General features: G+C 50.9%; 1 protein-coding gene across 3 annotated transcripts; it reads left to right on the top strand.

Annotated features, from left to right (window-relative positions):
• Nucleotides 1-6: 6 nt before the first annotated feature.
• POFUT1 (protein O-fucosyltransferase 1) lies at nucleotides 7-27,303 on the top strand. Of its 3 annotated transcripts, XM_051845120.2 has the most exons (7): nucleotides 9-229; nucleotides 1,725-1,846; nucleotides 7,956-8,138; nucleotides 9,280-9,392; nucleotides 18,912-19,104; nucleotides 21,258-21,500; nucleotides 23,797-27,303. In XM_051845120.2, exons 1-7 carry the CDS (start codon nucleotides 97-99, stop codon nucleotides 23,983-23,985), a joined length of 1,176 nt encoding a protein of 391 aa, XP_051701080.1. In that variant the 5' UTR covers nucleotides 9-96; the 3' UTR covers nucleotides 23,986-27,303. The 3 variants fall into 3 exon arrangements, with proteins under 3 accessions (XP_051701081.1, XP_051701082.1, XP_051701080.1); XM_051845121.3 differs by lacking the exons at nucleotides 18,912-19,104; nucleotides 21,258-21,500; nucleotides 23,797-27,303 and adding an exon at nucleotides 9,680-9,852 and having other exon boundaries at nucleotides 7-229; XM_051845122.3 differs by lacking the exons at nucleotides 18,912-19,104; nucleotides 21,258-21,500; nucleotides 23,797-27,303 and adding an exon at nucleotides 10,101-10,366 and having other exon boundaries at nucleotides 8-229.

The raw sequence follows: 27,303 nt of genomic DNA, 5'->3' as shown, positions 1-27,303 counted from the left end.
GGCGGCGCGCGGGGGCCGCCGGGAGCGGGGCGGACACTAGCGCCCCAGCTTTCTTCCCCGCCTCCACGGCGCTGCGCGCTCGGGCTCGGAGCCGACATGGGCGCCGCCGCGTGGGCACTGCCGCCCCTGGCGCTGCGAGTGTCTCTGCTGCTGCTGCTTCTGCCGCTCCCCGGGCTGCCCGCGGGCTCCTGGGACCCGGCCGGTTACCTGCTCTACTGCCCCTGCATGGGTAAGGCCTCCTGAGCCCTCTCCTCAAGTGGAGAAACTGAGGCTGGGAGTGGAGAAGCCACGCGGAGACACCGTGACAGGTCCAGGAGAGAACCCCAGAGCGGGACAAAGCCTGCTCTTCCCCTTTCTGCCCAAGTGTGAGAGCCCCGGGGGCCGCCGTGGCCAGCCTTGCATTTGACAGATGAGAAAACAGACTGGAGAGGTTGCGCGACTCGCCCAAGGTCTAAGTCAGCCTGGAGTCCGGGGTTTGGAGCTTAGCGGGGCCGCGCGTGATGTCACCGGGCCACGCTGGCGGCAGGCTTCTCCTTCGTGCGACAGATACTTATAGGGCCCTCCTGTCTGTGCAGGGAGTGCGGTGGTGAATAAAATAAACCCCTCTCGGTTGGGGAAGACAGACAATAAAAGATGTAAAAAGTAAGGAATTAATCGGTTTCTTAGGAGATGATGAATGCTAGGGGAAACAGGTAAAGGAGACTCTAGGGACCATTTGAGGGGCGCAGTTTGAATGGCCTGGTGGGTCACTACTGTGAAAGCCGTCACTTCTTACAGCCCTCCGAAAGCTTCCAGAGCGCTGGCCCTGGCCGTCTAGGCTCTGCGCGGTTTGACCCCGGTGGGTCATCCCCACAACTCCCTTCTGGCAGATCCTGCCGCTGCCGCCACAAGCCAGACTTGCCTCTGTTCCACCCCTCGCCCACACCGAGGTCCTTGTGCCCTTCCCCCTTCCTGGAACAGCCGGCCACCTCTCCTTCCATCCAGCGGGCCCCGGGCTGAATGTCACCAGAAAGGACTGCACTGGCCTCCACCCAAGTGATCCGGTCCCTGGCTGCCCCATCACCGGAGCTTTTCACGTCAGGCAGCGATCAACATGTATCACTATGTATTTGCTGTCATGGTGTGTGTGTGGGGGGGGGGGTCCTCCCCCACTGGCTGGTGGATACCTGAGGGCAGAGACCTGGTCCTTGCTGCTCATTCCTTAGCAGAGAGCCTGGCCCCTCGCAGCCTCTCAGTAGCATTCACAGTGGAAGGGACGGATGCCATGCTGGGGATGACAAAATCAGTGAGGGTCCTCTCTCCTGAGCATCCACAGGTTGAGGAAATGGCCAGAACGGAGGCCAGGACTGAGGAAGGACCTCTGAGGAGGAGTGAGGAGCTTGAAGTGGGAGGCAGAGGAGGGGGAGTGAGTGGTGCTCCTCATGCAGGGAGTGGAGATGCAGGTGCAGGGCACTCCTTACTGAGTGAGCAGAACAAAGGCAGGGGCGGGCATAGGAGATGTGGAGCCTCCTGGGGAAAAGCAAGGGTCAGAAGAGGCTAGGCGGAAGGAGCAGGGCCTGGAAGGCCTTGGGCATCCGGCCAGCAATCCAGACTTGCTCTCATGCTGCCGTGTCCCCTGTCCGCGTCCTGGTCCTCCTCCACCCATGGGTCCACACGCAGGAGCCCTCCATGCTAGCGCCCTCACTGCCCCAGGCCTCACCTCACCTGCAATGTACCGTTTCCAGGGCGCTTTGGGAACCAGGCTGATCACTTCTTGGGCTCCCTGGCATTTGCCAAGCTGCTGAACCGCACTTTGGCTGTCCCCCCCTGGATTGAGTACCAACACCACAAGCCTCCCTTCACCAATGTGAGTACTTCCCCCTGTTCACCCTGCCTGACCCTGACTCTGCCTCCGGCTCCCTTGAGCTTGTCCTACCCCCATCCAGAACTACTCTCTCTAGAATAGCAATGGCGGTCCTTCATCCAGCACCGTCGAGTGCCTGCACTGTTGTGAGCACGGCATGAGGATTAGCCGACTCCTCCCTGTCACATCCCTGTGAGGTTAGGTAACTCGTCCAAGGCCATGCAGCATGTGGATACTACATGCTGGAATTCAAGTCCTTGTCTGTCTAATTCCAGATCATGTAGCTTCAACCCGAAACCTCTGCTTCCAGTCCTGACTTGTTTGTCTCAGTCATTCCATTGATCCTCACACAATGGGAGCTATAATTGATTTCAAAGGAAAAACTAAGGCACAAGTTAGTTAATAACATGTTCAAGACCACAAACCCAGGGGCAGGCATTGTGGCACAGTGGGTTAAGCTGCCACCTGCATCGCCAGCCTCCCATTTAAGTGCCAGTTCAAGTCCCAGCTGCTCCACTTTAGAGCCAGCTACCTGCTAATCTACCCAGGAAAGCAGCAGAAGATGGCCCAAGTGCTTGGGCCCTTGCCACCCAAGTTGGAGACTGGGATGGAGTTCCAGGTTCATGGCTTCAGTCTCATCCAGCCATTTGGGAGACTGAACCAGCGCATATAAGTTCTGTCTTTGTCTCTCCTCTGTTTCTGCAACTACCTTTTAAATAATTTTGTTTTAAGATTTATTTATTTATTTGAAAGGCAGAGTTACAGAGAGGCAGAGGCAGAGACAGAGAGAGGTCTTCCATGTGCTGGTTCTCTCCCCAGTTGATGGCAATGGCCAGAGCTGTGTTGATCCGAAGCCAGGAGCCAGGAACTTCTTCCAGGTCTCTCATGTGGGTGCAGGGGCCCAATGATTCGGGCCATCTTCTACTGCTTTCCTAGGCCATAGCAGAGAGCTGGATCGGAAGTGGGGCAGCCAGGACTCGAACCAGTGCCCGTGTGGGATGTCAGCACTGCAGGTGGTTCCTTTACCTGTTACGCCACAGGGCTGGCCCCTTAAATAAATGTTCAAAAAAAAAAAAATTCCCACAAACCCAGCAGTCTGGCTCCAGTGACACCTCTTCCCATGAGGGCTGGCATGGTGATGCTTAGTGTCCTCTGATTCCTTGTGGTTTTTTGTGTCTTCTAAGGATCCCGTGTCCATCTTCATTCATATTGTATTCCCAAGGACCTGGCAATAGGAACTCAGTATTTCGTTAATTAACAAATACTTTTAAAGACATCAGAAATTATACTTAATATGTACAAAACAGTTCATTTTCTTTTTTAGATTTTATTTATTTATTTGAGAGGCAGAGTTACAGACAGAGGGAGAGACAGAGAGAAAGGTCTTCCACCTGCTGGTTTACTCCCCAAACGGCTACAACGGCTGGAGCTGGGTCTATCCAAAGTTAGCAGCTAGAAGCTTCCTCTGGGTCTTCCACATGAGTGCAGGGGCCCAGGCACTTGGACTGTCTACTGCTACCTTCCCAGGCTACAGAGAGCTTGGTCAAAAGAGGAGCACCCAGGACATGAACCGCATCCATATGGGATACCGGCGCTGCATGCAGAGGCTTAGCCTATTATGCCACTGCGCCAGCCCCACATTTTCATTCTTAACAGTCTTTTCTCTGCATCAGTTTTAGTTTTTCCTTTGCCTGCCTGTATTGAGAGAGGTTGTTAACAGAGGTTAGAAGCCAGAGTACCTGAGCTCAGCCTAAACACTTAGTAGTTTCTGTGGCCTGGGCCAGGTACTTGACCTCTTTGTGTCATAGTTTGCTCATCTGTGAAATGGGCTGGCATGAATTGTTCCTCTCTCCTATGGTGAGTATTGAATGCTGTGTATGTTGTCGTATTCATCTTAGCATCAGTTAATCAGTGTGGCAAGCCTGGGTCACAGGAAATGCTCAGTCACTGGCAGCCATCAGTGTCCGGGCTTTTTTTTTTTCCATCTTTTTTTTTTTTTTTTTAAGATTTATTTATTTATTCAAAATAGAGAGAGAGAGATCTTCTATCTGCTGGTTTACTCCCCAGTTGGCTGTGATGGCCAGGGCTGGAATGGGCCAGGCTGAAGCCAGGAGCGTCACTGGGGTCTCCCATGGGGATGGCAGGAGCCCAAGCACTTGGACTGTCTTCTGCTGCTTTCCCAGGCCCATTAACAGGGAGCTAGATGGAAAGTGGAGCAGCTGGAACACGAACCAGTGCCCATATGGAATGCTGGCACTGCAGGCAGTGGCTTATTCTGCTGTGGCACAAGGCTGGCCCCTGCACTCACTGTTTTATTTTAGCAATGCCCATCTGTCTCCCTCTGACTAGTTTGCTATCTGTCTCCTTGCCTCCAATGCCAAATGTCTTTCTGAGTCTTCATTTCTTGCTTTCTATGGGTTACTCAACCTGCCCCAATTGGGCTCCTCCCTAACTGTGGCCATTCTGGCTGAGGTCATTGAGGACCTCAGAATTGCTAAATCCAGGGATCATTTCTTAGTCTTTATCTCCCCTGACCTCCCAGTGGCTCCTGGCCTGTGGTTTCCCTCTTTCCTGAACTTCTCTGCTCCCCAGGCTTCCATAGTAGCACCTGTGCCAGCCACAGCCCTGAGCCGGAGCATTTCCTCTTTGCATTCTCGTGTGGGCTCCTCTCTCCACCCACTGTTTAGATGTTGCTGTGTCCCCTCTCTCTGCTTGTTAGCTCTGTGCCCTCTGTGAGCCATCTCGATTCTGTTTGCCTGGACTTCATAAGTAAACTAGAGATGGTTATTTTCCTAGCTCTTAGGAGCTTAAGCAGGGTCAGGCCTGGTTAGTACTGGGGTGGGAGAATTAGAGGAGCAGTGCATGTCAAATGGTAAGTGCAGCGCCTGGCACTAAATCATCGCTCAATAAATATGAGTTGCTATTATTGCCATCACTTGCTGTGCTATAAATTTCTGTTGACTCTTGTTATTCTTCCCCATGACTGCTCAAATCTATCTGAGGCCCACACTCCCTCTGACCACGGGCCTGGGTTTCTGACTCCTAGACCCTTGAGTCTAATGTATGTCCCACAGATATCTCAAATTCACAAAGCCAGAACTGAACTTGACACTTTCCCCTCTGACCTGTGTCCCTGCCTGGATTCCTAGCCTTAGCCTATTCCATGTCCCTTCAGCAGGGTACCAAGCCCGTAACCTAGAGGTCATCCTAAATGCCTTCCTTCACACACACGTTCAGCCCCCGGACCCTTGGCTTTGCCACCCTTTGCATCCTCTACCTGTCCCTGCCTCCCCAGCTCGTGTGCACAAGTTGGAGGTGCCTGTGAATGCATGTTGAAAGTGTAAGTTAGACTGGCACTGTGGTGCAGGAGGCTAAGCCTCTGCCTGCAGTGCTGGATCCCATATGGGTGCTGGTTCAAGTCCCCTCTGCTCTGATCCAGCTCCTTGCTAATGGCCTGGGAAAGCAGGCTCAGTGCTTGGGCCCCTGCACCCACATGGGAGACTCGGAAGAAACTCCTGGGTTCAAATTGGGCCAGTTTCGGCTGTTGCAGCCATTTGGGGAGTGAACCAGCAGAAAGAAGGCCTCTTTCTCTGTCTCTCCCTCTCTCTGTCTATAACTCTGCCTCTCAAATAAATAAATAAATAAATCTTAAAAAACAGTGTGTATGTGAACAAATAAAAAGATCTTTGCTGTGGCCTTCTAATTCCTCTCTCTTCTGATCTTACCATCAATATAAGTCTCTTTTTTGCTACCAAAGTGATCTTTCAAACAAGGCAAGTCTCATCTAATTTCTGCTTAAAATCCTTCATTAAAAACACCCCATTGCTAATAGTAAAGATGCCAAAGTCTATTCATTGGCATGCCAATAGCTCATGCAGGAAGGGTGCACTATTTAAATTAGCTAGAAAAATTATATTCTTAGGTTCCCATACCCCCAAATTTATAGGTTGACAGTGCACAATTGCACATTCACACAGCACACACATAAAGGCTCCAAGAAGTCCTACATTAAAGAAATCAGCTTGAAACAGCTTTCCCCAGGCTGTTTAACCCTGGAGACTTTTTATTACAGAACTCTTTGTCTACCCAGATGAGTGGGACATGTGTGGGAAACCCTGACCTGTAGAATAAAGTCCAGCTTCTATTTTTTATTCTGTGCTTTTTTTTTTTTTTTTTTTTTTGGACAGGCAGAGTTAGACAGAGAGAGAGAGACAGAGAGAAAGGTCTTCCTTTTCCATTGGTTCACCCCCCAAATGGCCACTATGGCTGGTGCGCTGTGGCTGGCGTGCTGCGCTGATCTGAAGCCAGGAGCCAGGTGCTTCTCCTGGTCTCCCATGCGGGGGCAGGGCCCAAGGACTTGGGCCATCCTCCACTGCCTTCCCGGGCCACAGCAGAAAGCTGGACTGGAAGAGGGGCAACCGGGACAGAATCCGGTGCCCCAACCAGGACTAGAACCCAGGGTGCCGCCACCGCAAGCGGAGGATTAGCCTAGTGAGCCACGGTGCCGGCCTATTCTGTGCTCTTTTAAGAATTGTTTTAAAATATGAAATATAGAGACGAATACAAGTACCCACCACTAGAGTGATCATCAGTAATATTTTCTCATCTTTGCTTCATCTTCTCTTTTTGTTAATAAAACAAAAATTTATAAAATATAAAATCTCACTTCATCCCTGGGGCAAACCTAGTCCCCTAATCACTATCAAGCTTTTAATGTATTCCGTGTGACATCTTCCAGGGTCTTCAAAGAGTTCATGGAAAAGTGTATTATGAAAAAATTATTCATGGATTTCAAAATTTTTGTTGCACCTGGGGCTGGTGTTAAGCGCCTCCTGCAATGCCAGCATCCCGTATGAGAGGCCTTGCTGCTCTACTTCTGATCCAGCTCTCTGCTAATGATCCAGGAAAGCAGCAAAAGATAGCGCAAGTGCGTGGGCCCCTGCCACCTACGTAGGAGACTCAGATGGAGTTTCTGGCTCCTGGCTTCAGCCTGGCCCAGTGCCAGCCGTTGCAGCCATCTGGGGAGTGAACCAGCAGATGGAACATCTTTCTGTCTCTCTCTCTGTAAATCTGCCTCTCAAATAAATAAAATCTTAAAGAAAAAATTTATTGAACCAAAATAAACTTACCTTTTCATTCTATTTTGCACAAACTTTTAAAGCACCCTTGTACTGCCGTGTGGTATTGAGCCTTCTTGTACCCATCTATTGGTGCAAAGTGCAGGAACTTCTCCAGAACAGATACCAGCAGGTAGAGTGAGCACTTGACATTCTATAAGATACTGACAGATCACATCCCAGAGTGCTGCTTCCACATGTGTGCGTCTCTGACCAGGCGTGTATGAGAGCACTTGTCTCCCCCTCACCCCATCCTCTGTAACAGCTGGAGTTAAGCTTGTAAATTTTTTGTTGGCCTCGCGGGTGAAAAGTGATGCCCATTAGAGCGGTGATTTCCTTTTTCCTGGTCCCAAGGAGGCTGTCCATCTTTCAAGCAGGTTGGCTGTTTGAGGTCCTTTGCTGTGAGCTATGCATCTCGTCCATTGCCCGTCTCTTCTCTTGGTGTCATTTGTCTTTTTAACTAGACAGCAGCAGTCTTTGTGTTGTTTTGTTTTAAAATTTATTTATTTGAAAGGCAGAGTGACACAGAAAGAGAGAGAGATAAAGATCTATCCGCTGATTCACTCCCGAATGGCTGCAATAGCCAGAGCTGGGCCTATCTGAAACTAAGAGCCAGGAGCTTCCCCTAGGCTTCCCATGAGGTGCAGGAGCCCAAGCACTTGGGCCATTCTCTGCTGCTTTCCCAGGCACATTAGCAGGGAGCTGGATCAGAAGTGGAGCAGCCGGGACTTGAACCAGTGCCCATATGGGATGCGTGCTCTGCAGGCAGCAGCTTAACCTGCTACGCCACAGTTGCTGTTTGTTCTCTAGTTTGCAGACATGTTCTACTGTTATGTGTCTGTCCCAACTTTGGTGTCTCTTGACAAACGGTTTCCATTTTTGCATAGTCTGAACTGTCCGGGTTGAGGAGTGCGGGCTATTTTGCTGTCTCTGAGGCAGCCCCTGGAACGTGTGCAGGATCTCTGCCCTTCCTTCCTTCCCTCCTCTCCCTGCAGCTCCACGTGTCCTACCAGAAGTACTTCAAGCTGGAGCCCCTCCAGGCCTACCATCGGGTCCTCAGCCTGGAAGAGTTCATGGAGAAACTGGCACCCACTCACTGGCCCCCCGAGAAGCGGGTTGCATACTGCTTTGAGGTTGCAGCCCAGCGAAGCCCGGATAAGAAAACGTGCCCCATGAAGGTGGGTCCTGGGGGGCTGGGAGTCCTTTCTGCTTTGTCCCGTGTTCTCTGGGCCCCCAAGACCATGTGATGGCAGTACATGAGGGGAGACATCACAAGGGCTTAGAGTAGGAAGACGGAGATGTGAGTTCATTTCTGGACTGTCACTTTGGGCATTCTTAGATTCTCTTAGATTCTCTGAGCCTTTATTTCTGCCTACAAAGTACAGATGCCAGTGCCTGCTCTGTGTGGCTCACCAGGTGTCATAAGGGCCAGGTGTGAGCGTGCTGGTGAGCTACAGGTGTCATGGTAGCACAAACAGCTAATACATAGCACTTACTGTATGGCAGCTACAGACTGAGAACTTTATGCATATTGACTAATTTAATCCTCAAGCTGCTCCATGAGGAAAGTACTGATATCACTATTCTACAGAGAAGGCTCTGAGTGTGGCACAGAGAAGCTCAGTGTTTGCCCAAGGTCACACAACAAACACGAATTGGACCTAGCATTCAGTCCTAGGTAATTTGGCACCATCGTCTACTCTTTTAAATATTTTCCTGACCCTCAGTGAGTAGATGAGGAGCTGTTCTGTTTTTCTCCTTTATTAAATTTTTTGGTTGTCATTTGTTTCAGTTTTTGTTTAGCTGTTGTATTTTATTCATAGAAGTGTGTAAGTTTCTGGCACTTTGGGGAATAAGGCAGTTCCCACCAAGTCTTTCAGTGCTTACGCTGAAGTCCGGGGAGAGCGGTTGGGACAGCTATGAAGTTCAGAGAGGAGGCCTGGCTTACAGCCCTCCCATGCTGTGTGACCTGAGCAAGAGCCTGACCCTCCGTAGACTTTGGCTTCCGCCTTGACAATGAGGGCACTGATGTAGCTGGTCTTGAAAGTTTCCTGGAGCTCAAGTGCTTGTGCTAAATGCAGAGTCTGCCCCTCCCCGGCCAGTGTTGCGGTGTCAGTGAGGCATGACAAGTAAGGAGCAAAGACACCTTCAGACACGGAGGGTCTCCTGCTGGGAACCAGAAAAGCCACGCCACTCTGGGCCCAGCAGACTTACCCTGTCCAAGGGTTTGGCCTGAACCTGATCCCCACCACCGCCCAGTTCCTCCACCCGATCCCTCTGGCTCCTTGGATTAAGCCTTCCTCCACTGTCTTTCTGCAGGAAGGAAACCCCTTCGGCCCATTCTGGGATCAGTTCCACGTGAGTTTCAATAAGTCGGAGCTTTTCGCAGGCCTTTCCTTCAGCGCCTCCTACAAAGAGCAGTGGATCCAGAGGTACTTGGAGGGGGTGACGTTTCTGGGCTGAGGGAGCGGCGTGGGGCTCCTGGGCGTTCAGTGCCCTCTTGGCCCTCTCCCCGACTACCCCACCCTGATGGATGAGACCAAAGGTGCAGGCGCTCTGTCTGATGAACTTGGGATCCTGTGTGATCTGTTCCCCGTCTTAACGCCTGACATGGTGGGACATTGACCCGCCACAAGGTTGAGCAAGAGTTTATCGGCTGATAAGGGATGTTATAAAAAGCACATTGTGCTGTCACATGAGTCTCGCTTTCCTCCTCCAGGCGTGAGAATCGCTCCCTTCTTACCTCCCTCTTAACAAGGTGCGGAGGGAAGCGGCTGCTCGGGAACAGCTTCAGGTGCCGACCGAGAAGTGATGTCATCCTGCTAATTACGGGCTGTGCTTTATTAATTACGCTGCAGTAGGAGCTATTAAAAAAATAGGTTAGCAGGTCATAGGCCCAGGCTGTGAAATATTTATGGAGCTTCTGTCGTGCGGGAGACATACTGCTCAGAGGCCGAAGGTGACACGTGGAAGTAAGAAAGACCCAGCCCCAGTCTCAGGGAGCTACAGTCTACTTGGATGGTGATCACTAACAGAGTACACTTGCCCTTGATGCTGGAGTGTGGCAGGGAAGAACATGGGCTTGAGCTGGGGCCAGGGGGCATGAGGAGCCTGAATTCAAGCCTGAATTCAATTCACAGCTCTCGGCACTTGGCAGCTAAAGGCAGGCGGACGTGGAGAAGCAAGCACAGGAGGAAGGTGGTCCTGAGCCCCGACCTCGCCCTGCCTTTCTCAGGAGACTGACGAAGCACTCCAGCTCTCTGGCCTGGCTTTCCTCCACGGTTTAATGGAAAGAGCAGTCCTGGTATCTTCCTCCCAGCCCACAAGGTGCATGGCAGCCAAGCAATGTGGTTGTTGCTGTTGTTATTATTATTCACACACTTCATTTAAGCCCTTGCGAAATTTCCTCAAGTGGGTGTTGTTATCAGTTTCCATTTTACAAGGAAGAAACTGAGCTGAGGGAGTTAGGTGAGTTGCCCAAGGTCACAGAGCTGCTGTGTGAGCCGCTGGGGTCTGTCTGCAAATCTTTAGTAACAAGAGCTCATATGTGCCAGACACTGTTCTCAGCCTTTATAGGTATTGACTCACTTAATTTTTCTGAGAGTCTGAGAGATAGGTGTTGTCATCTGTGCTTTACACACACACAAAAAAATGGAAGTAGGGAGGAGTGATGTGGCTTGCCCAATGTTTGGAAGCTGGAACTAGCAGAGTTGGGTTTGAATCCAGGAAGTCGGACTCCAAAGTACCTGTTCTTTTTCATTTTACTTGAAAGACAGAGAGACAGAAATCTTCCATCTGCTGGGTCACTTCCCAGATGCCACTGGCTGGGCCAGTCCAATGGCAGGAGCCTAGAACTCATTCTGGGTCTCCCAAGTGGGAGTCAAGAACCCAAGACCTTGAGCCATCACCTGCTGTCTCCCAGGTTGTGCATTAGCAGGAAGCTGGAATCAGAAGTAGAGCTGGGACTTACTCCAAGCACTCTGATGTGGGATGTGGGCATCCTCATAGGTGTCTCATCCACTGTCCCAATTGCTCACCCCCAAGACATCTGATCTTTTTTTTAAAGATTTATTTTAGCCGGCGCCGCGGCTCACTAGGCTAATCCTCCGCCTAGCGGCGCCGGCACACCGGGTTCTAGTCCCGGTCGGGGCGCCGGATTCTGTCCCGGTTGCCCCTCTTCCAGGCCAGCTCTCTGCTGTGGCCAGGGAGTGCAGTGGAGGATGGCCCAAGTGCTTGGGCCCTGCACCCCATGGGAGACCAGGAAAAGCACCTGGCTCCTGGCTCCTGCCATTGGATCAGCGCGGTGCGCCGGCCGCAGCGCGCTGGCCGCGGCGGCCATTGGAGGGTGAACCAACGGCAAAAGGAAGACTTTTCTCTCTGTCTCTCTCTCTCTCTCACTGTCCACTCTGCCTGTCAAAAAAAAAAAAAAAAGATTTATTTTTGTTTGAAAGGCGTGGTGACAGAGATAGAGGGAGAGACACAGAGAGGGATCTTCCGTTTACAAGTTCACTCCCCAAATGGCTGCAATGATTGGGGCCAGGCAAAAGCCAGGAGCTAGGAACTCCATCTGGGTCTCCAGTATGGGTGCAGAGGCCCAAGCACTTGGGCCATCCTCCACTGCTTTTCCAGGTGCATTAGCAGAGAGCTGGATCAGAAGCGGAGCAGCTGGGACTTGAATTGGCTCTCTAATATGGGATGCTGATGTTGTGAGCAAGTGCCAGTTTAACTGCTGTGCCATAATACCAGCCCTTCCTCACCAAAGCACCTATTCTTTTTTTTTTTTTTAAGATTTTATTTATTTATTTGAGAGAGTTACAGACACAGAGAGGGAGAGAGAGAAAGGTATCCATTTGCTAGTTCACTCCCCAAATGGCTGCAACAGCTGGAGCTGAGCCAATCTGAAGCCAGAAGCCGAGAGCTTTTTCTGGGTCTCCCACTTGGGCTGTCTTCTACTGCTTTCTCAGGTCATAAGCAGAGAGTTGAATCAGAAGAGGAGCAGCTGGGACATGAACCAGCACCCATATGGGCTGCTGCCACCACAGGCAGAGGCTTAGCCCACTATTCCACAGCACCGGCCCCTAACACCTGTTCTTAATCACCGTAGATTAAATAGCTGTACCTTTAACAAACTGCCAGTTCCTTTCTGGGATTTTGTAGAGCTAGTTCATGAGCTACTGAGCACACGCAATCAAAGCAAATTCTAATCTCCATCGTTGTTGATCCCAGAGAGGATAGTCCTGTTGGAGCACCTGCTTGGTTTTCCCTCTTCACCTCTAGATGACCTGGAGCTATCGCCAGAAGCCAAGCCTGCCCTCAGAAGATGGAGACTGGACCCAACTGACAGTATGTCAGGAGGACAAAAAAGCCACCAGCTCCAATGCAGTCTCCTAATGCAAGTTTCAAAAAGCCAGCAAAAGCACACAATCCTAGTGAGAAAAGGAAGGGACAGTGCTGCATGGAAAAATCAAAAATCAGCTGGGGACGTTGCTCAAACATTTGTTAATCTCCCCATAGTCTTTTTGTGTGTGTGTGTGTGTGTTGTTCATTGAATTATTTTTTGGTTTTTAAAGATTTATTTATTTATTTGAAAGGAAGAGTTACAGAGAGTCAGAGGCAGAGCGAGAGAGGTGGAGGTCCTCCATCCTCAGATGGCTGCAATTGCCAGAGCTGAGCCAATCCGAAGCCAGGAGCCAGGAGTTTCCTCTGGGTCTCCCACGCGGGTGCAGGGGCCCAAGGACTTGGGCCATCTTCTACTGCTTTCCCAGGCCATAGCAGAGAGCTGGATCGGAAGTGAGGCAGCTGGGACTCAAACCGGTGCCCATATGGGATGCCAGCACTGCAGGTGGCGGCTTTACCCACTGTGCCACAGCACCAACCCCAGTCCATGGAGTTCTAAGAATTGTGGGTAGATTTGAGGAAGCTGAATCTGTGGGAAAGGAAGGCCAGTAGGGAAGATGTAGACCCTGGAGGCAATCTGGGGGAGTAGGGCCCTTGGGCAGCTGCCTTCCTTCCTTCAACACATATTTAAGAAGCACTTCCTGGGGCCAGTGTTGAGGCGTATTAGGCTAAGCCTCCACTTGTGACACCAGCATCCCATATTGGAGTGCCAATTGCAGTCCCAGCTGCTCTGCTTCCAATCCAGCTTCCTGCTAACACATCTGGGAAAGTAGTGGATGATGGCCCAAGTGCTTGGGCCCCTGCATGTCCTATGTGGGAGACCCAGATAGAGTACCTGCTTCCTGGCTTTGGCCTGGCCCAGCCCTGTCTGTGGTCATTTGGGGAATGAACCAGTGGATGGAAGATTCTCTCTCTCTCTCTCTCCTCACCACTTCTCTTTTTGTCTCTGTAGCTCTGCCTTTCAACTAAATCTTTAAAGAAAAAAGATTCTAGGAGAAGGGGGATAATCGATTTTTGTGAGTAGCCCAGCAGAGCTGTCATTCACCAGACTCTTGGTGTTGCAAGGCTGTGGGCTTTTTTGTTGACCCATTCTCACGCATAAAGGTTGTAGTATCTGAGCACATGGCTTGTCATTCTCCCTGGCTGCAGCCTCCCGAGGAGGGCATGATTGGCAGACTGCAGCCTGAAGGATGGGGAACTGGCCATGCAGAGCTGGAGGGAAAGGTAGCCTTTCAGCAGCAAGAGCAAGGCTCTGTCCTGTCTGTGGCCCTGGGTCCTCTGCACACAGCATGGTATTCTGTGCTGGTCCCACACAACTGGTTGCTGTGCGCAGAGAAACCCTGGTTTGTTGGGTAGTCTCAGCATGGATGTGGTGATAAAGAGCCCCAGGGATTCACCGGGCCTTCCTTCGCTGCGTAGCAACCAAGATGAGGGCTTGACCTGGCTGCACAGTCAGGGCTCAAACTCTCCTTCCAACCAAGGTCCCTCTCCCCCCTTTCTTTCCAGAGAACATATCCTGCCTCATTAGAAACACATGATTAAGTCAGCCTTGACCTGTTGCTGTTTATTAGGTCAGAACTGATGCCCCAGCAGGACAGCTGTGTGTAGGTCCAGATGTGGGTAGAAGAGACAGATGTTCCAAATCTGGAATTCTTCCAAGAGGTCAGGAAAGGCACAGGTCATGCCTGATGTCATGCTAACATGTCAGCTGCCCCGGAGCCCAGGAGAGCCTTGCTTTCCTTTCCCAGTCCGCAAGTTGAATCTGAAAGGAGATCAGCCGAGGGCCTGGCCCATGGCAGGTGCTCAGAGGATTCTCATTTCTTCTCCCTCTCGCTTCTGGCAACCTGATCCGGTCGTTCTGGTGAGGACCCCGAATCCCTCTCATCCCTTCACTCTGAAACTGTTCATTGTACAGACTGTGTGTTAAGGCCTGTGCAGGAGGCTGAGACTCAGAAAACCAGATTGTACTCTGGAGGTGCTCGATGATAGGGTGGAGATGGGAGTGAGTGCAGTAGCTACGACCATAGGTTCTAGAGCAGAATGCCTGCATTCAAGTCCCAGCTCCACCAGGTCCTGGCCCTGTGACCTTGGGCGTGTTCTTTAACCTCTTTGTGCCTCCTCTGTAAGCTGTCTCCTCATGGGAGATGAGAGTGGCAGCGATACTCACCTCATAGGACTCCTGTGGCAATGAAATGACTTAGTACAAATCAAGCAATGGGAACGTTGACTGGTACATAATAAGGCTCAGTAAACACTTCCCACATGTGTCATGTAAACAGAAAATTAGAGGCTGCAAGATGAACATCACGGAGCCAGCCGTAGAGAAACACGTGCTTCTGGTTTCCTTGGCCCAGGCTAGGACAATGTGGGTGGGAATCGTGGTGAGCAGTCTGCAGTGGTCCCCAGCCTCCCAAGTGAACAATGCCAAGGGCAGGGGTGACGGTTGGAATATATCAGTGTGCCAAGGGTGGCAAAGGAGCGCTGGGACAGGGAGCCATTCCCGAGGAGCTGGGTTTGGGAGTGGGGACTGATCTTGAAGGTTTGGGAGGAAGAGGTCTGCTGAGCGAAAGGCTGGGTTGAGTGTGGAGTATGAGTGGTGTGCCCATTTCAGCACTGTTGTATGCATGGAGGATTGGAGCAACCTCCATATCTAGCAAGATGGCGGTAGGTAGGTAAATTGCACCTTTTTCATATGAAATGGAAAAGTTCAGGAGAAGCCAGCATGACCCCACCACTCACACGATCAGCGTGGCCGAATCTCTGAAACCTAGAGTAGAGTTAGTTTGCATGCAGGATGAGAGTGATGGTGGTGATGGAAGCCAGCATTTCCTGAGAGCCTTCTGAAGGCCAAGCACTGTTTAAAATGCTTTGCTTGTGTTAATCCCTTGGATCCTGTCAGCAGCCCTATAAATAGACGTATTAATTGGCTTGGCGGTGCTAATCATTTAACTATAGACATGTGTATCAAGTCATCATGTGTCGCTCCCCCTCTTCGTGGAGGAACGACACTAAGCCCTGCCTAGGCTTCATATCCGAGTCACGGCACCATTATGTTGCTCCCCCTCTTCATGGAGGAACGACACAGGACCCTGCGCTGTTCTTTTGTCTGCTCAGCCCTCCCCGGGTTTGCTGCTGGTTCTTCCCGGGTTGGCTGCCGTCCCTTCCACCTCCGTGGAAGGGCGGTTCCCCCTGGCCACTTTCCCCACTTCCGCAGGGGAGCGGCACACCGCCAGCCGGCTCTCTCGGGGGCTGCACAGGTGTTCCTTCAGATAGATGTTCCCCTTAGATGTTCCTGGTGCATGTTGTCTCTCTCCTCCTTTATAGTCCTCTTCCGCCAATCCCAACTCGGCTGCCCACACGCCGAGTACGCTGCTCTCCTCCAATCAGGAGCAGGTCCTACAGTTTATTGGTTGAACTGGAGGCAGCTGTGTAGAAGCTGTTTCTCCCTTCTCAGCGCCATATTGTGGAAGAGCAGATGCATAGAATAAGTCTTAATTCCAGTAACTTAGTCTAGTCCGAGTTGCTCCCCACAATCATGTTGTGCACATGATGTACAACTTAAGAAAGGGAAAAAAACCAGCCTTTGAGGTAGGGATGGTAGCAGCAGAATGATACCGCAGTTGTGGAAACAAAGGCCAAGTGTCTGTGCAGATTATGCAGGGGTAATCATCATAAGAGCACATTAGAGGGAAAAAGGAGGAACTGTTATTCATGTGTGTTTTTTTAAAATCCAGAAACAAATCAAAGTGTTATACCTGCTAATTGGGGTCAAGGGTCTGTGGATTGTTGAATTATTTGCTGCATTTACCTTGTGGTTTAAAATCTTTCATAATTGTTCTTTGAAGGTTTTATTGAGGTAGTTGGAGGTTCTCTTGAAAGTTTTAAGAAATAATTCAGAGAAATCCTAGTAACCCTCCACCGGATTTCCCTTAATGGCAACATTTTACAAAAGTATAATACACTATCACCACCGAGATATGGGCATTGATACAATCTGCCTGTCTTATTCAGATTTCCTCTTCTGCTTATATTGTGTGCTTGTGTTTAGTTCTGTGCATTTTTATCACGGGTGCAGGCCTATGTGCCCAGCACCACAGTTGAGATCCTGAAGGGCTCCATCACCAAGACGATGCTGCCAGTTTATCACCACTCCCACCTGCCCCCACACACACCAGCCCCAACCCCAGCAACCAATCTCTTCTCTTTTTCTTCATTTAAAAAATGTTGTTAGGTAACTTGAATCACACAGTGATTGGAATCCGCTAGGGTACTTCTAGCCAAGTTGTTGCCTTTGTTGATAGTGAAATCTTTTTTTTTTTTTTTTTTTTGAAGCTATAAAACAAAAAAATGTATTTTTTGAGAGATAGACAACAGAGAGCTCGCATCTGCTGGTTCACTTCCCAGATGCCCACAATGGCTGAGACTGAGCCGAGCTGAAGCCAGGAATTCCATTTAGTTTCCTACATGGGTAGTGTGAACTCAGTTACTTGAACCATCACTACTGACTCCCAGGGTCCACATTAGCAGGATGTTGAAGTCAAGAACTGGAGCCAGGCACCAAATCCAGGCACCAAATCCAGGCACTCTAATGTGGGACGAGGGCATTGCAGCCGCTAGACCAGAGTGCCTGTCCTGCTTTATTCCTCCCTCCCCCTCCCTCCCTGCTGCCCTCCCTCCCTGCTTCCCTCTCTCTCTTTCTTTTCTTTTCTTCTTTCTTTTTCCAATTTCCTCTCTCTCTCTCTCTTTTGAGATATTTATTTATTTGAGAAGGAGAGCTACAGACAGAGAGAAAGGTCTTCCATGTACTGGTTCGTTCTCTAAATGGCCACAACAGCTAGGACCAGACTGTTCTAGAACCAGACCAAAGCCAGGAGCCAGGAGCTTCTTTCAGGTCTCCCACATGGGTGCAGGGGCCCAAGCACTTGAGTTATCTTCCACTGCTTTCCCAGGCCATAAGCAGAGAGCTGGATCAGAAGTAGAGCAGCTGGGATTTGAACCAGCACCTATATAGGATGCTGCCACCACAGGCAGAGGCTTGGCTTACTATGTCACAGTGCTGGATCTGCTTTATTTTTTTTTTAAGATTTTATTTTTATTTGAAAGTCAGAGTTACACAGAGAGAGGAGAGGCAGAAAGAAGTCTTCCATCCTCTGGTTCACTCTCTAATTGGCCACAATGGCCAGAGCTGTGCCGATCCAAAGCCAGGAGCCAGGAGCTTCTTCTGGGTCTCCCATGTGGGTGCAGGGGTCTGAAGACTTGGGCCATCTTCTGCTTTCCCAGACTATAGCTATAGCAGAGAGCTGGATTGGAAGTGGAGTAGCCGGGACTTGAACCGGCACCCATATGGGATGGTGGCACTGCAGGCAGCAGCTTTACCCCTGCACCACAGCGCCAACCCCCTTTATTCTTCCTTACTGCAGTTGTATTCCATGCTGTGGATGTGCCGTGGGTTGTTGCACCATTTTCTCGTGAAGCAACCTGTGGTTTGTTTCCAGGTCTAGGCCATTTTGAATAAAGCTGCCGTAAACATTTCTGTACAGGTGTGTGTGTGGATATAAATTTCCATTCCTCTGGGATGGGTGCCCAAAAGTACAGTGCTGGGTCATGTGATAATTGCATGTCTGGTTTTACGTGAGACTGCCTGCCAAACAGTTTTCCAGAGTGGCTGTGCCTATTTCAGACATCTAAGAAAAGGATTTTGATGGGCAGAGGCAAGTGTTCCAGGTAGAGGGAAGAAGCATGCAGAGAGCTGCAGTTTGGACATGCTTTGCAAGTTCACGGGACAGCAAAGGTGTTTCACTTCGCTGGCGTGGAATCTGAGTTGAGCTGGAGAGGTAGCACAGGTTTGCTCTGCGGGCAGTCAGTCAGCATGCATTTGCTGAGCTCTTCTGCATGTCAGACTCTGCGCTGGGCTCGGTGGAGGTCTGAGCCCAGCACCTGAGACAGATCTGGCGGCTGCAATACACAGTGTACAGGGGGGAAGGAAGAGTCTGGAGGGTGTGACAAGGGCATCTGTGGACCTCCGCTACACTCCACAGGGCAAGCATTGTGCCTGTCTCGTTCTTCCCCGGGTCCTAGCATATAGAGGGCAATCAACAAATGCTGAATGAATGATCTAATCCAGTGTACACAGTCCCTGTGAGTGTGACCCAGCGGTTGGCTCTGTAAGCAGCTGCACGTCCCAGTCCCGCCGTGTGGGTAAAAGGGCAGGGGCTTGGCCCAGACACCCCACCCAGGGGTGAATGACTGCACCACGGATTGGCAGCCAGCAGATTGGAATGCTCTCCTGTAAATTTGTAATTGTTAAACAAGCACAAAGGGCTATAAATGCCGTGTGGCGGGACAGTATTGCACACTGTGCCTGGTGCCACCACCCATGGTTTCTTATCAGCCCGTTGGGATTTCACAACCTCTCGTGCTTCTTGCGTGTTATGGGGGGCCCTCCACAGGGTCTCTGGGACATGGTGCAATGCCATCTTTGATTCCCTGGCGGCGGCAGCCAGGCTGCCTGTGCATCCTGTGTCTGACTTCCCTCATTCCCTTCTCATGCCTAGATTTTCCCCAAAGGAACATCCGGTGCTTGCTCTGCCAGGAGCCCCGGCCCAGTTCCCCGTCCTGGAGGAACACAGGCCTCTCCAGAAGTATATGGTGTGGTCAGACGAGATGGTGAGGACAGGAGAAGCTCAGATCCGTGCCCACCTCATCCGGCCGTACGTGGGCATTCATCTGCGCATTGGCTCCGACTGGGTAACTTCCTCCTCCTCTTGCTGGCTGACTTGGATGTGCCTGTGGGGGTGGGCCTCACGTGCCAACTAGGGCAAAGAGCTCTCACTTGGCCAACTGCATAGAATTGTGTCCCATGATCCCACACATGTCAGAAATGTGTCTCTAGAGTGCTTGCCAGCCAGCTCCCATTTTGACACTTGCTTATTTTTTCCCTAAAAAACTTTTTTTTTTTTTTTTTTTTTTTTTTTTTGTGAGGCAGAGAGAGAGAAAGAGACAAGGAACTCCCATCTACTGGTTCACTCCCCAAATGCCCACAATGGCCAATGCTAGACCAGGCCAAAACTGGGAGCTGGGAACCACCAATCAATTCTCCTGTGTGAGTGACAGGAATCAAACCGCTTGAACCATCATCACTTCCTCCCAGGGTCCACTCCAGGAATCTGGAGTCAGGAACCAGAGCCAGGAATGAAACTCTGGCACTGGGGGTATAAACATCTTCTTATTATTATTATTATTATCATCTTAATATACAGAGAGCAGATTTCATGTGTTTCATAGGCACAGGTCTAGGGATGTAAGCATTTTAACTGGTATCTTAACTGCTGGACTAAATGCCCACCCCAGCAGTGGCCACTTTTTTTTTTTAAAGATTTATTTATTTGAAAGTTGGAGTTACACAGAGAGAGAAGGCGAGGCAGAGAGAGGTCTTCCATCCACTGGTTCACTCCCCAATTGGCCGCAATACCCAGAGCTGCGCCGATCAGGATCCAGGAGCTTCGCCAATGTCTCTCATGCAGACTTAGGCCATCTTCTACTGCTTCCCCAGGCCACAGCAGAGCACTGGATTGGAAGTGGAGCAGCCAGGACTCAAACTGGTGCCCACATGGGACGCCAGCACTGCAGGGAGCGGCTTTTACCTGCTATGCCACAGCACCAGCCCCAGTTTTTATCCTCAGTTTGCAGATGGATAAACTGAGGTGTCAAGCCAGACCCCAGGTCAGGCAGCCAGCTGGAAAAAGGTACACAGCCCAACAGTCCTCTGTCCCAGCAAGGTGTTTAGCTAGTGGATTCCTTGTTGAAAACCAAACTGAAGATTGGGTGAGGCTTCCAAGAAATGAAGACGTCATGTTCCTAGAATGTGGAGGCCTGCTTACATTTGCACAAACCTAATTTAGATTTTCCTGCATGTGAAAATAACAGTTCCTTAATTTACACACACACACACACACACACACACACACACTTTAGAATGCTCTTTGTTGAAAACTTGAAAAATACTGAAACATAGAAATGGATTAAAATCCATTTGTAGTCTATTGACAAGGTAATCTCACATTTACCCACTAGGCCCTACCCCTGTACCCTTCCAGAAAGCAAAAGCAAGAACTAGAATGTTTTATGAGTGGTTTCAGTCAAACATTCAGAGAATACATAATTCCCATCTTTACTTTCCTAGAACATAAAAAGATAAAAGTGCTATAATATAGCTAACGTAAATAATACTCTTACCAAACTCAGGGCAAGTCAATGCAGAAAATTATAACCCTTTCTCAGTTATGAACATAGGTACACAGATCCTAGGTAAAATATTATCAAGTAAAATGTAATAATGTACTAAAGAAAACCTAACACAAATAAATAAAATCAATCCCAGGAATGTGATGAAATTCACTAAATTAACACCCAACGAAGAAAAATCATATGATCATCTAAATAGAGGATAAGAAAACATTTAATAAAAGTCAATACCCATTCATGATAAAAACACATAACCAGCCAGGAATAGACTTGGCCCACCTTAACTTGATAAAGGCTATCTCTCTGAAACCCACAGCAAACATTGTACCTCGAGAGTTATCGAAGCGTTCCCACTGAAGCCAGGAATCAGATAAACCTGCCTCTTACCACCAACACTGTTGAGAATTCTACTGGAGGTCTCAGATAATGCAGGAGGACCAGGAAAATTTTTTTCCCTTTTGCACAGACAATAACCCACCGCCCAGATAGAACCACTGTTACTGTTTTGATGCATTTCTCTCTTCCCTCAATGTGTTTCTAAAAAATGTATTTGAACTCCTCCTGCTTGGCCTGGCTTTTTCCACTGCCCAGTTCTTGACCTGGGGTTCCGGGGCAGCTGCTGGTCTTTAATTCTGTGCTCCCACCTCTCCCGGCAGAAGAATGCCTGCGCCATGCTGAAGGACGGGACAGCAGGCTCACACTTCATGGCCTCTCCACAGTGCGTGGGCTACAGCCGCAGTGCAGCGGCCCCTCTCACCATGACCATGTGCCTGCCTGACCTCCAGGAAATCAGGCGGGCCGTGAAGCTCTGGGTGAGGGCGCTCAACGCCCAGTCAGTCTACATCGCCACTGATTCTGAGAGTTATGTGCCCGAGATCCAGCAGCTCTTCAAAGGGAAGGTATGCCTGGGCCAGGTGGAAGTGCGGTGAGGAGGGAATGAAAGGAGATGCCTGGTGGTCGCCCTGCCCTTGCTGCAGCCCTGTGGAGCCAGAGGACATAGGTTGTGCCCACTGTGCAGCCTCGCGAAAGGGATCGACTTCTCTGTGCTTCCGTGCCCTCGTCTGTCAAATGGGACAAAACAGTACTTACCTCATAGGACGGGGTGAAGGTCAGGTATAGAAAAATTCGGGCAGTTCCTTGTTCAGTGGTGGTGGTTTATCACCAGTAGGAATAGGTGGTCAACAAAGTAAGGGAAGGCTCTTCTGTGCTTAGTAGATGTGTAAGGAAGCAGTGAATAGTAGGTTTGATACACGAAACAAGAGTAGAATGTGCTTGCCAAGTGCCTGCCATCCTTGAAGAGGAGGCAATGAGCAATTGCATATCAGGGCAATGAGGGGATTAATAGAGGCGTTCGGTACGATTGTGTTGATGAATGAGTGGGAAGTGCTGGGCAGCGCTAAGAGGCGGCCATCGGAGGTGCCCCTGGTGTTCCGTTGAGTGGCTCCCCTCTGTCGTCACCCCAGACACAGGCGGAAGCTCCAGCTGGTAGGGGAAAGACCAAGTCAGTTAGAAAATCAGAGCTGGGGGACCTCAGGGTCCTGCATTTTATAGTCTAGGAAGCCAGAGTTAGAAGAAGGGGTAGAATTTACACAGGAGGTCCCAGAGCTAATTATAGTGGGCATGACACAGAGCTGCCACGTTTCAGGGCGCAGGTGGGATTGTTTGGGGGATTTTGGCCGTGATTAACTGGTACTGTTTCTTTGCTGCAATCCACTTAGCAAGCTGCTGGCTTTTGTTATATCAGAAATTTCTGTGGAACAGCAAAGCACTTTCAGCCCCACCTCTGCCTGCCCCCACCCCAGCCCTCACCCCCTGTACTAAATTGAAGCATTTGGAGAGTCCCAGGGAGTTTTTTGTAAGTTTTTAGAGCTGATACATTTGTTACAAGGTGAACTTCTTGCCATTTTCTATTTCCTGTTCTTGTGCCCATCTTCTCACCCTTCCCCCTCTTCAACCCCCTTCTGCATGGACTCAGATCCCACCCTCCCTCCTGAACTGAGCCTTGCTCCTCCATTAAGCTGAGCTAGTGCTGAGTCAGGGGTATTCATGAATAAGACGTTCTCCTGCCCTCCAGGGCCCCTGGTGGAGACTCAGGACGAGAGAGTGAGTGCAGAGAACTGCAGCATCGAGTGAACTTCATTCACTTGTCCGTTCACCGATGCTACTGCGGCAGGCTTTGTGCTGGTCCTGGCCAGCAGTGGAGAGCAGAGCAACACAGCTCCGTTCCCTGTCGGGTGCAGGAGCCAGTGTTAATCAGAGTACCATTAAGTGAGTGTGCTCCAAGTAGACCACGAGGTCAGAAGACCCTGCCCTGACTGAGGGGCTGGGGAGGCTGAGAGTGGAGGACAGATAGGAGTTAACCAGGGAGAGAGGTGCACCCACACGGACCAGCACGTGCAGTCCTGAGGAGGAGAGGGGAAGAGCCCGGCGGGTGGTGTGGCTGCAGCGCAAGAGATGTGGGGGGAGATAGGCGAGGCGCCTGGGCAGAGCCTCGCTCAGCAGGTTCCGGACTCGGCATCTGGCTGAAGGGCAGTGGGGCCCTAGCATTGAGCAGGAGGGGGCTTGGAGGGCTGGGGCAGGGGATCTCGGGAAGGTCCTGGCCACTCTGTGGGGAGGAGAGCAAGGTGGTGAGCCCCGTGGAGGAGCTGTTACAGTTGGCCAGGCAACAGACGATGGTGGCCAGGCCCAGGGGGTGGCAGCTGCCTGAGAGAAGGGTTCACTCTGGGGATCTTGGGAACAGATTGAACAGGATGCTGGGCTCAGGTTGGGGGGCATGGGAGAGGGCAGCTTCCAGGCAGCAGAACTGGCTGTGTGAGGTGCCATTTGGTCTGATCTGCAGTTTGGTGGGGGTACGCCCATCACACTAGGACTCTGAGAAAGGCAGAGTATGAGCTGAGCCCAGAGAACCGGTCGGGGTTTTAATGAGTGGAGAACAGGTGTCCCAGCCAGAGGGAGCCATGCATGTGCAAACGGTGTGTTGGGAGCTGAGGCTGGAAGCCGGGAAAGGGGGTGGGGGTGGGCAACATCGCTCGCAGACAGCTGCACCCATGTCTCCAACCTCCCTGCCCTTCCCTTGGTGTCTGTGACTCCAGCTCGGGGAGCAAAGAATGGGAGCATGAGGCTGCAGGCCCTGGCTGGGCTGCCCCCTTGGCCTGCGGCCAGCCGGGCCGATAAGCTCTGCCCTTCCTCTTGCAGGTGAAGGTAGTGAGCCTGAAGCCCGACGTGGCCCAGCTCGACCTGTACATCCTCGGCCAAGCTGACCACTTCGTTGGTAACTGTGTCTCCTCCTTCACTGCCTTCGTGAAGCGAGAGCGGGACCTGCAGGGGAGGCCGTCCTCCTTCTTCGGCATGGACACGCCCCCCCCGCTGCGAGATGAGTTCTGACCCTGGCTGGAACGCGTCTGCAGCCTGAGCCCCTAGAATGCGAGCTCCTTCTCGCCTCCCCGGGATGCAGAAGAGCCAGGTCCTTCCTGGAGGAAGACGGCCATCTCCCAGGATCCTCAGAGCCGGGAATCTCCCCACCCCTCGTGCTTACTGCTGTTCTCCAGGCATTTCCCACAACGCAGAGCAGCTCAGCCTCTGGTCTGCCCTGCTCTGAGCGGCCTGGAATGCCGAACTTTTTTTTGGAGAGTTTTTTTATATGATATATAGAGAAGCAATTTTTATAGTTTTGATACAAGGTCATGACTACCCTAGATTTCTCCCTCTTTTTAAAAAAGCAGCAAAGTAACAAAGTCCGTTGATATTGGTACCAAAAGTGACCTTAACTGAATGTGGAAGAGGCCAGGACTGGGGTGGGCCTACAGGCCACTTTCCTAGGTGGCCCTCAGACTGATCTCCACTGCCTGGCTGGAGCCATTGTCATCGCCTACTTCCCAGGCTAGTTTTCCGTCATGGTGCAGCGCAGCACTCTGACAGCCGCTGGGCGCCACCCGCACAGCGCGTTCCCTGCGGGGCACATGCTGTGAAAACAGACCGCTCTGCTCCCTGGACTCCTGCAGAGCCTTTCCGTGGTTGCTGGCTGCCACACACCTGCCGTCAGGGCCCCGGAATGTATCACTGTAAGCCGGGGCTGCCTGGCCTGGCAGGACCCTTCCGCAGGGCCCCTTCCCTTTGCACCTTCTGCCCCACGCCTGTGGCTGGTAGAATACTGCTACCTGTGGCTGGAGCCCTCACCCCTGTTCACCAAGGAGCGTGTGTGCTGAGCCTCTGATGATGCAGCAGTTGCCCCAGCTCCAAGAGCCATCAGTTCCTTGCTTGGAAGCAACCTTTGTCCCTTTCCATCCCACGTCCTCTCAGCCAACACCATGAGGCATAAGGTGTGTTACGAATCATGAGTTTGTCTCTCATGTGCTACAGCTCTAACAATTCATGGCTCCTGAGAGCCTGTGGGTTCTCAACCTTGTGGTTCTAAAATTCCACAGCTGACACCTGTGCAGCTCCTCCCCACCATGTGACCTCCCTCAGCCTTTGATCCTGGAGAGGCGACACAGCCTCATTTGAGCCTGCCCAGACCCCCATGCAAGGGCTTCCTCTCTTGATCCCCTTCGGGAGGAAATGCTTTGTCAGGAGTAGACTGGGCCAGAGGTCAGAGGTTACAGGGGATCAAGGATCTCAGACGTCAGCCTTGGCATTTGCTGTTATGAGCTGCTGCCTAACTCAGAGAAACTTCCAGAAAGGGCTTTTTAATTTGCCCTCTTGGTCGAACAGTGAAGTGTTAGAATCCTGGGTGGACTACCAGAGACAGTCGATCTACACAGACTTGCACTGAAACCTCATCAAGAGAAAGGGCCACAGACAACGGAGCCCAGGTGCTCCCTGCCTGCATCAGGCCGTTAGGAGAGTGTGGCCTGCTGGCTGATCTGATTTCTGACTTCATATGTCACGCCCTTACCAAGTCTGCGCTCTAGAGTCTGGGGCTCCACTGGGCCACCCAAGCAATGCGGACCAGCTTTTCCATCACTCTACCTTGGATTCTGATAGAAAGGGCACCAGAACTCCCATCAGATTCGGTTGTGTTCTGTGGGCAGGCACTGTACGCCTTGGCCCTGTGTCTTCACTAGAAAATGGTGATAAAGCTGGCGCGTTATGGAGAGGCTCAAATCAACTGAAGTGTGTGGTCTGTGTACAGATGCAACTGTGGACTTGAAAGAGACAAAAGCCCATGTATGGCTGCTGGTGAATCTGCACACCTACTCTGCGCACATACTGAGTTTAGCGAGTGCTTCATGGGCATTCTGTTGTTAGTTCCTGGGAAGAAGGAACTGCTGTCAATCCTGCTCTTTCTGCACAAGGCAAAAATGAATACTCAGAGAATTCCCATAGCCTTCCTGAGGCCACCCTGCTGCTGACGTTAACGTTAAGCCAGGATCTGACCTCCCAGAGCCAGGCCTGTTGGCTGCCTGGCTCAACTGCCTCTGGTCCACAGAATGCCCTCCGTGTCGTGTGTGCCAAGGAGGTCTCAGCCAGCTCCACCAGACGCCTGCTGTGAGTCTGTGGCTGCAGGTTTCTGGAGGTGGAGGTCACCTAAGAAATAGGAGCCCATCCAAGGTTTTTAGCCCCCTTGGATAGTTATTTAGTTCAATATTCTCTAATGTAACAGGCATTTATTGATCACCTACTATGTGCCAGGCCCTGTGCATGGCAGTAGGGATGCAACAGAGCATCAAACACAGTCTGTTCTCAAGGCATTTGCATTCTAGAGAGTGGAAGACATAATAAACAAATGTGCCCTGGGAGGTGTTGATAAGTTCTAGGAAGAAGAGTGCAGGCTGTTGGGAGGTGGAGCAGCAGTGTTGTTTCAGATAAGCAGCCCAAGCAGGGCCTCTCCCAGGAGCTGCCATTATGGAGGGAGAGAGCACTGAATTCGCAGCAGCGCAGTAGCCACTGTGTGCCTCTGGAGCAGTGGGGAGGCCCGCGCGGGTGGAGTGGCTGGAGCAGGGCAGGGGGCAGTGCGGTGGGTCGCGGTGGGCGAGGCACAGCCTGGCAGCCTGGAGGGCCAGCGAAGTCCATGCCTGGCCTCTAGTGAGAAGGAATGGGAAGCCTTTGTCAGTTTCTGAGATTCTGCCATACGTTTTTGAAGGACCCCTCTAGCTGGCCTGTGGAATGGTGGCTGAAGAGAGGAGGGGGGAGAGCAGAGGCCTGTGTGGGCTGTGTTGGGGTGCAGGTGAGCCTATCTCCTGTGCCCCCTGGGTTAGAACCCTGGTCCCTGGTTTCCCAAGAGACAAGGGCTCTGTGCTGGAGCGTGGTGGGCTGTGGGAAGGTCCTGAGTATGGAAAAATCATTTTCACATTTCAGGTCCCTTTAGAAGATACCAATTTTTACATAGTCTTAATCATGCAGTATTTACAATTGAAATTGAATGTCTTTTTTTTTTTGCTTACTAGTGTATCATGTTTCTCCTCTTGGTACATAGCCCGAATAAATGCTTTTAAATATATAAAATTCCACTAAGGGTATTACATAGTTTATCATTTTCCTATGAAAAGATTTGAATATGTACCCCATTTTTTACTATTTTTATTTGAAAAATATTTTTATTTGTAAAGACTTTTTTCATTTATAATGTTCATTAAGATAAATTTTTCAGAAGTATATTTGTCATATCAAATACTTAGAGCATTTTATTATGGGAAAATTCAAATATGCGTAAAAATCCTGAGTAATAAAATGAACTCACAGTTTCAACAACTGTCAACCTTT

Source organism: Oryctolagus cuniculus, chromosome 11 (genome assembly GCF_051225735.1).
Source record: "Oryctolagus cuniculus isolate XC-2025 breed Fujian yellow rabbit chromosome 11, ASM5122573v1, whole genome shotgun sequence".
In the NCBI taxonomy this organism is placed as follows: Eukaryota; Metazoa; Chordata; class Mammalia; order Lagomorpha; family Leporidae; genus Oryctolagus; species Oryctolagus cuniculus.
This window is presented reverse-complemented; position numbering and strand designations above follow the sequence as displayed.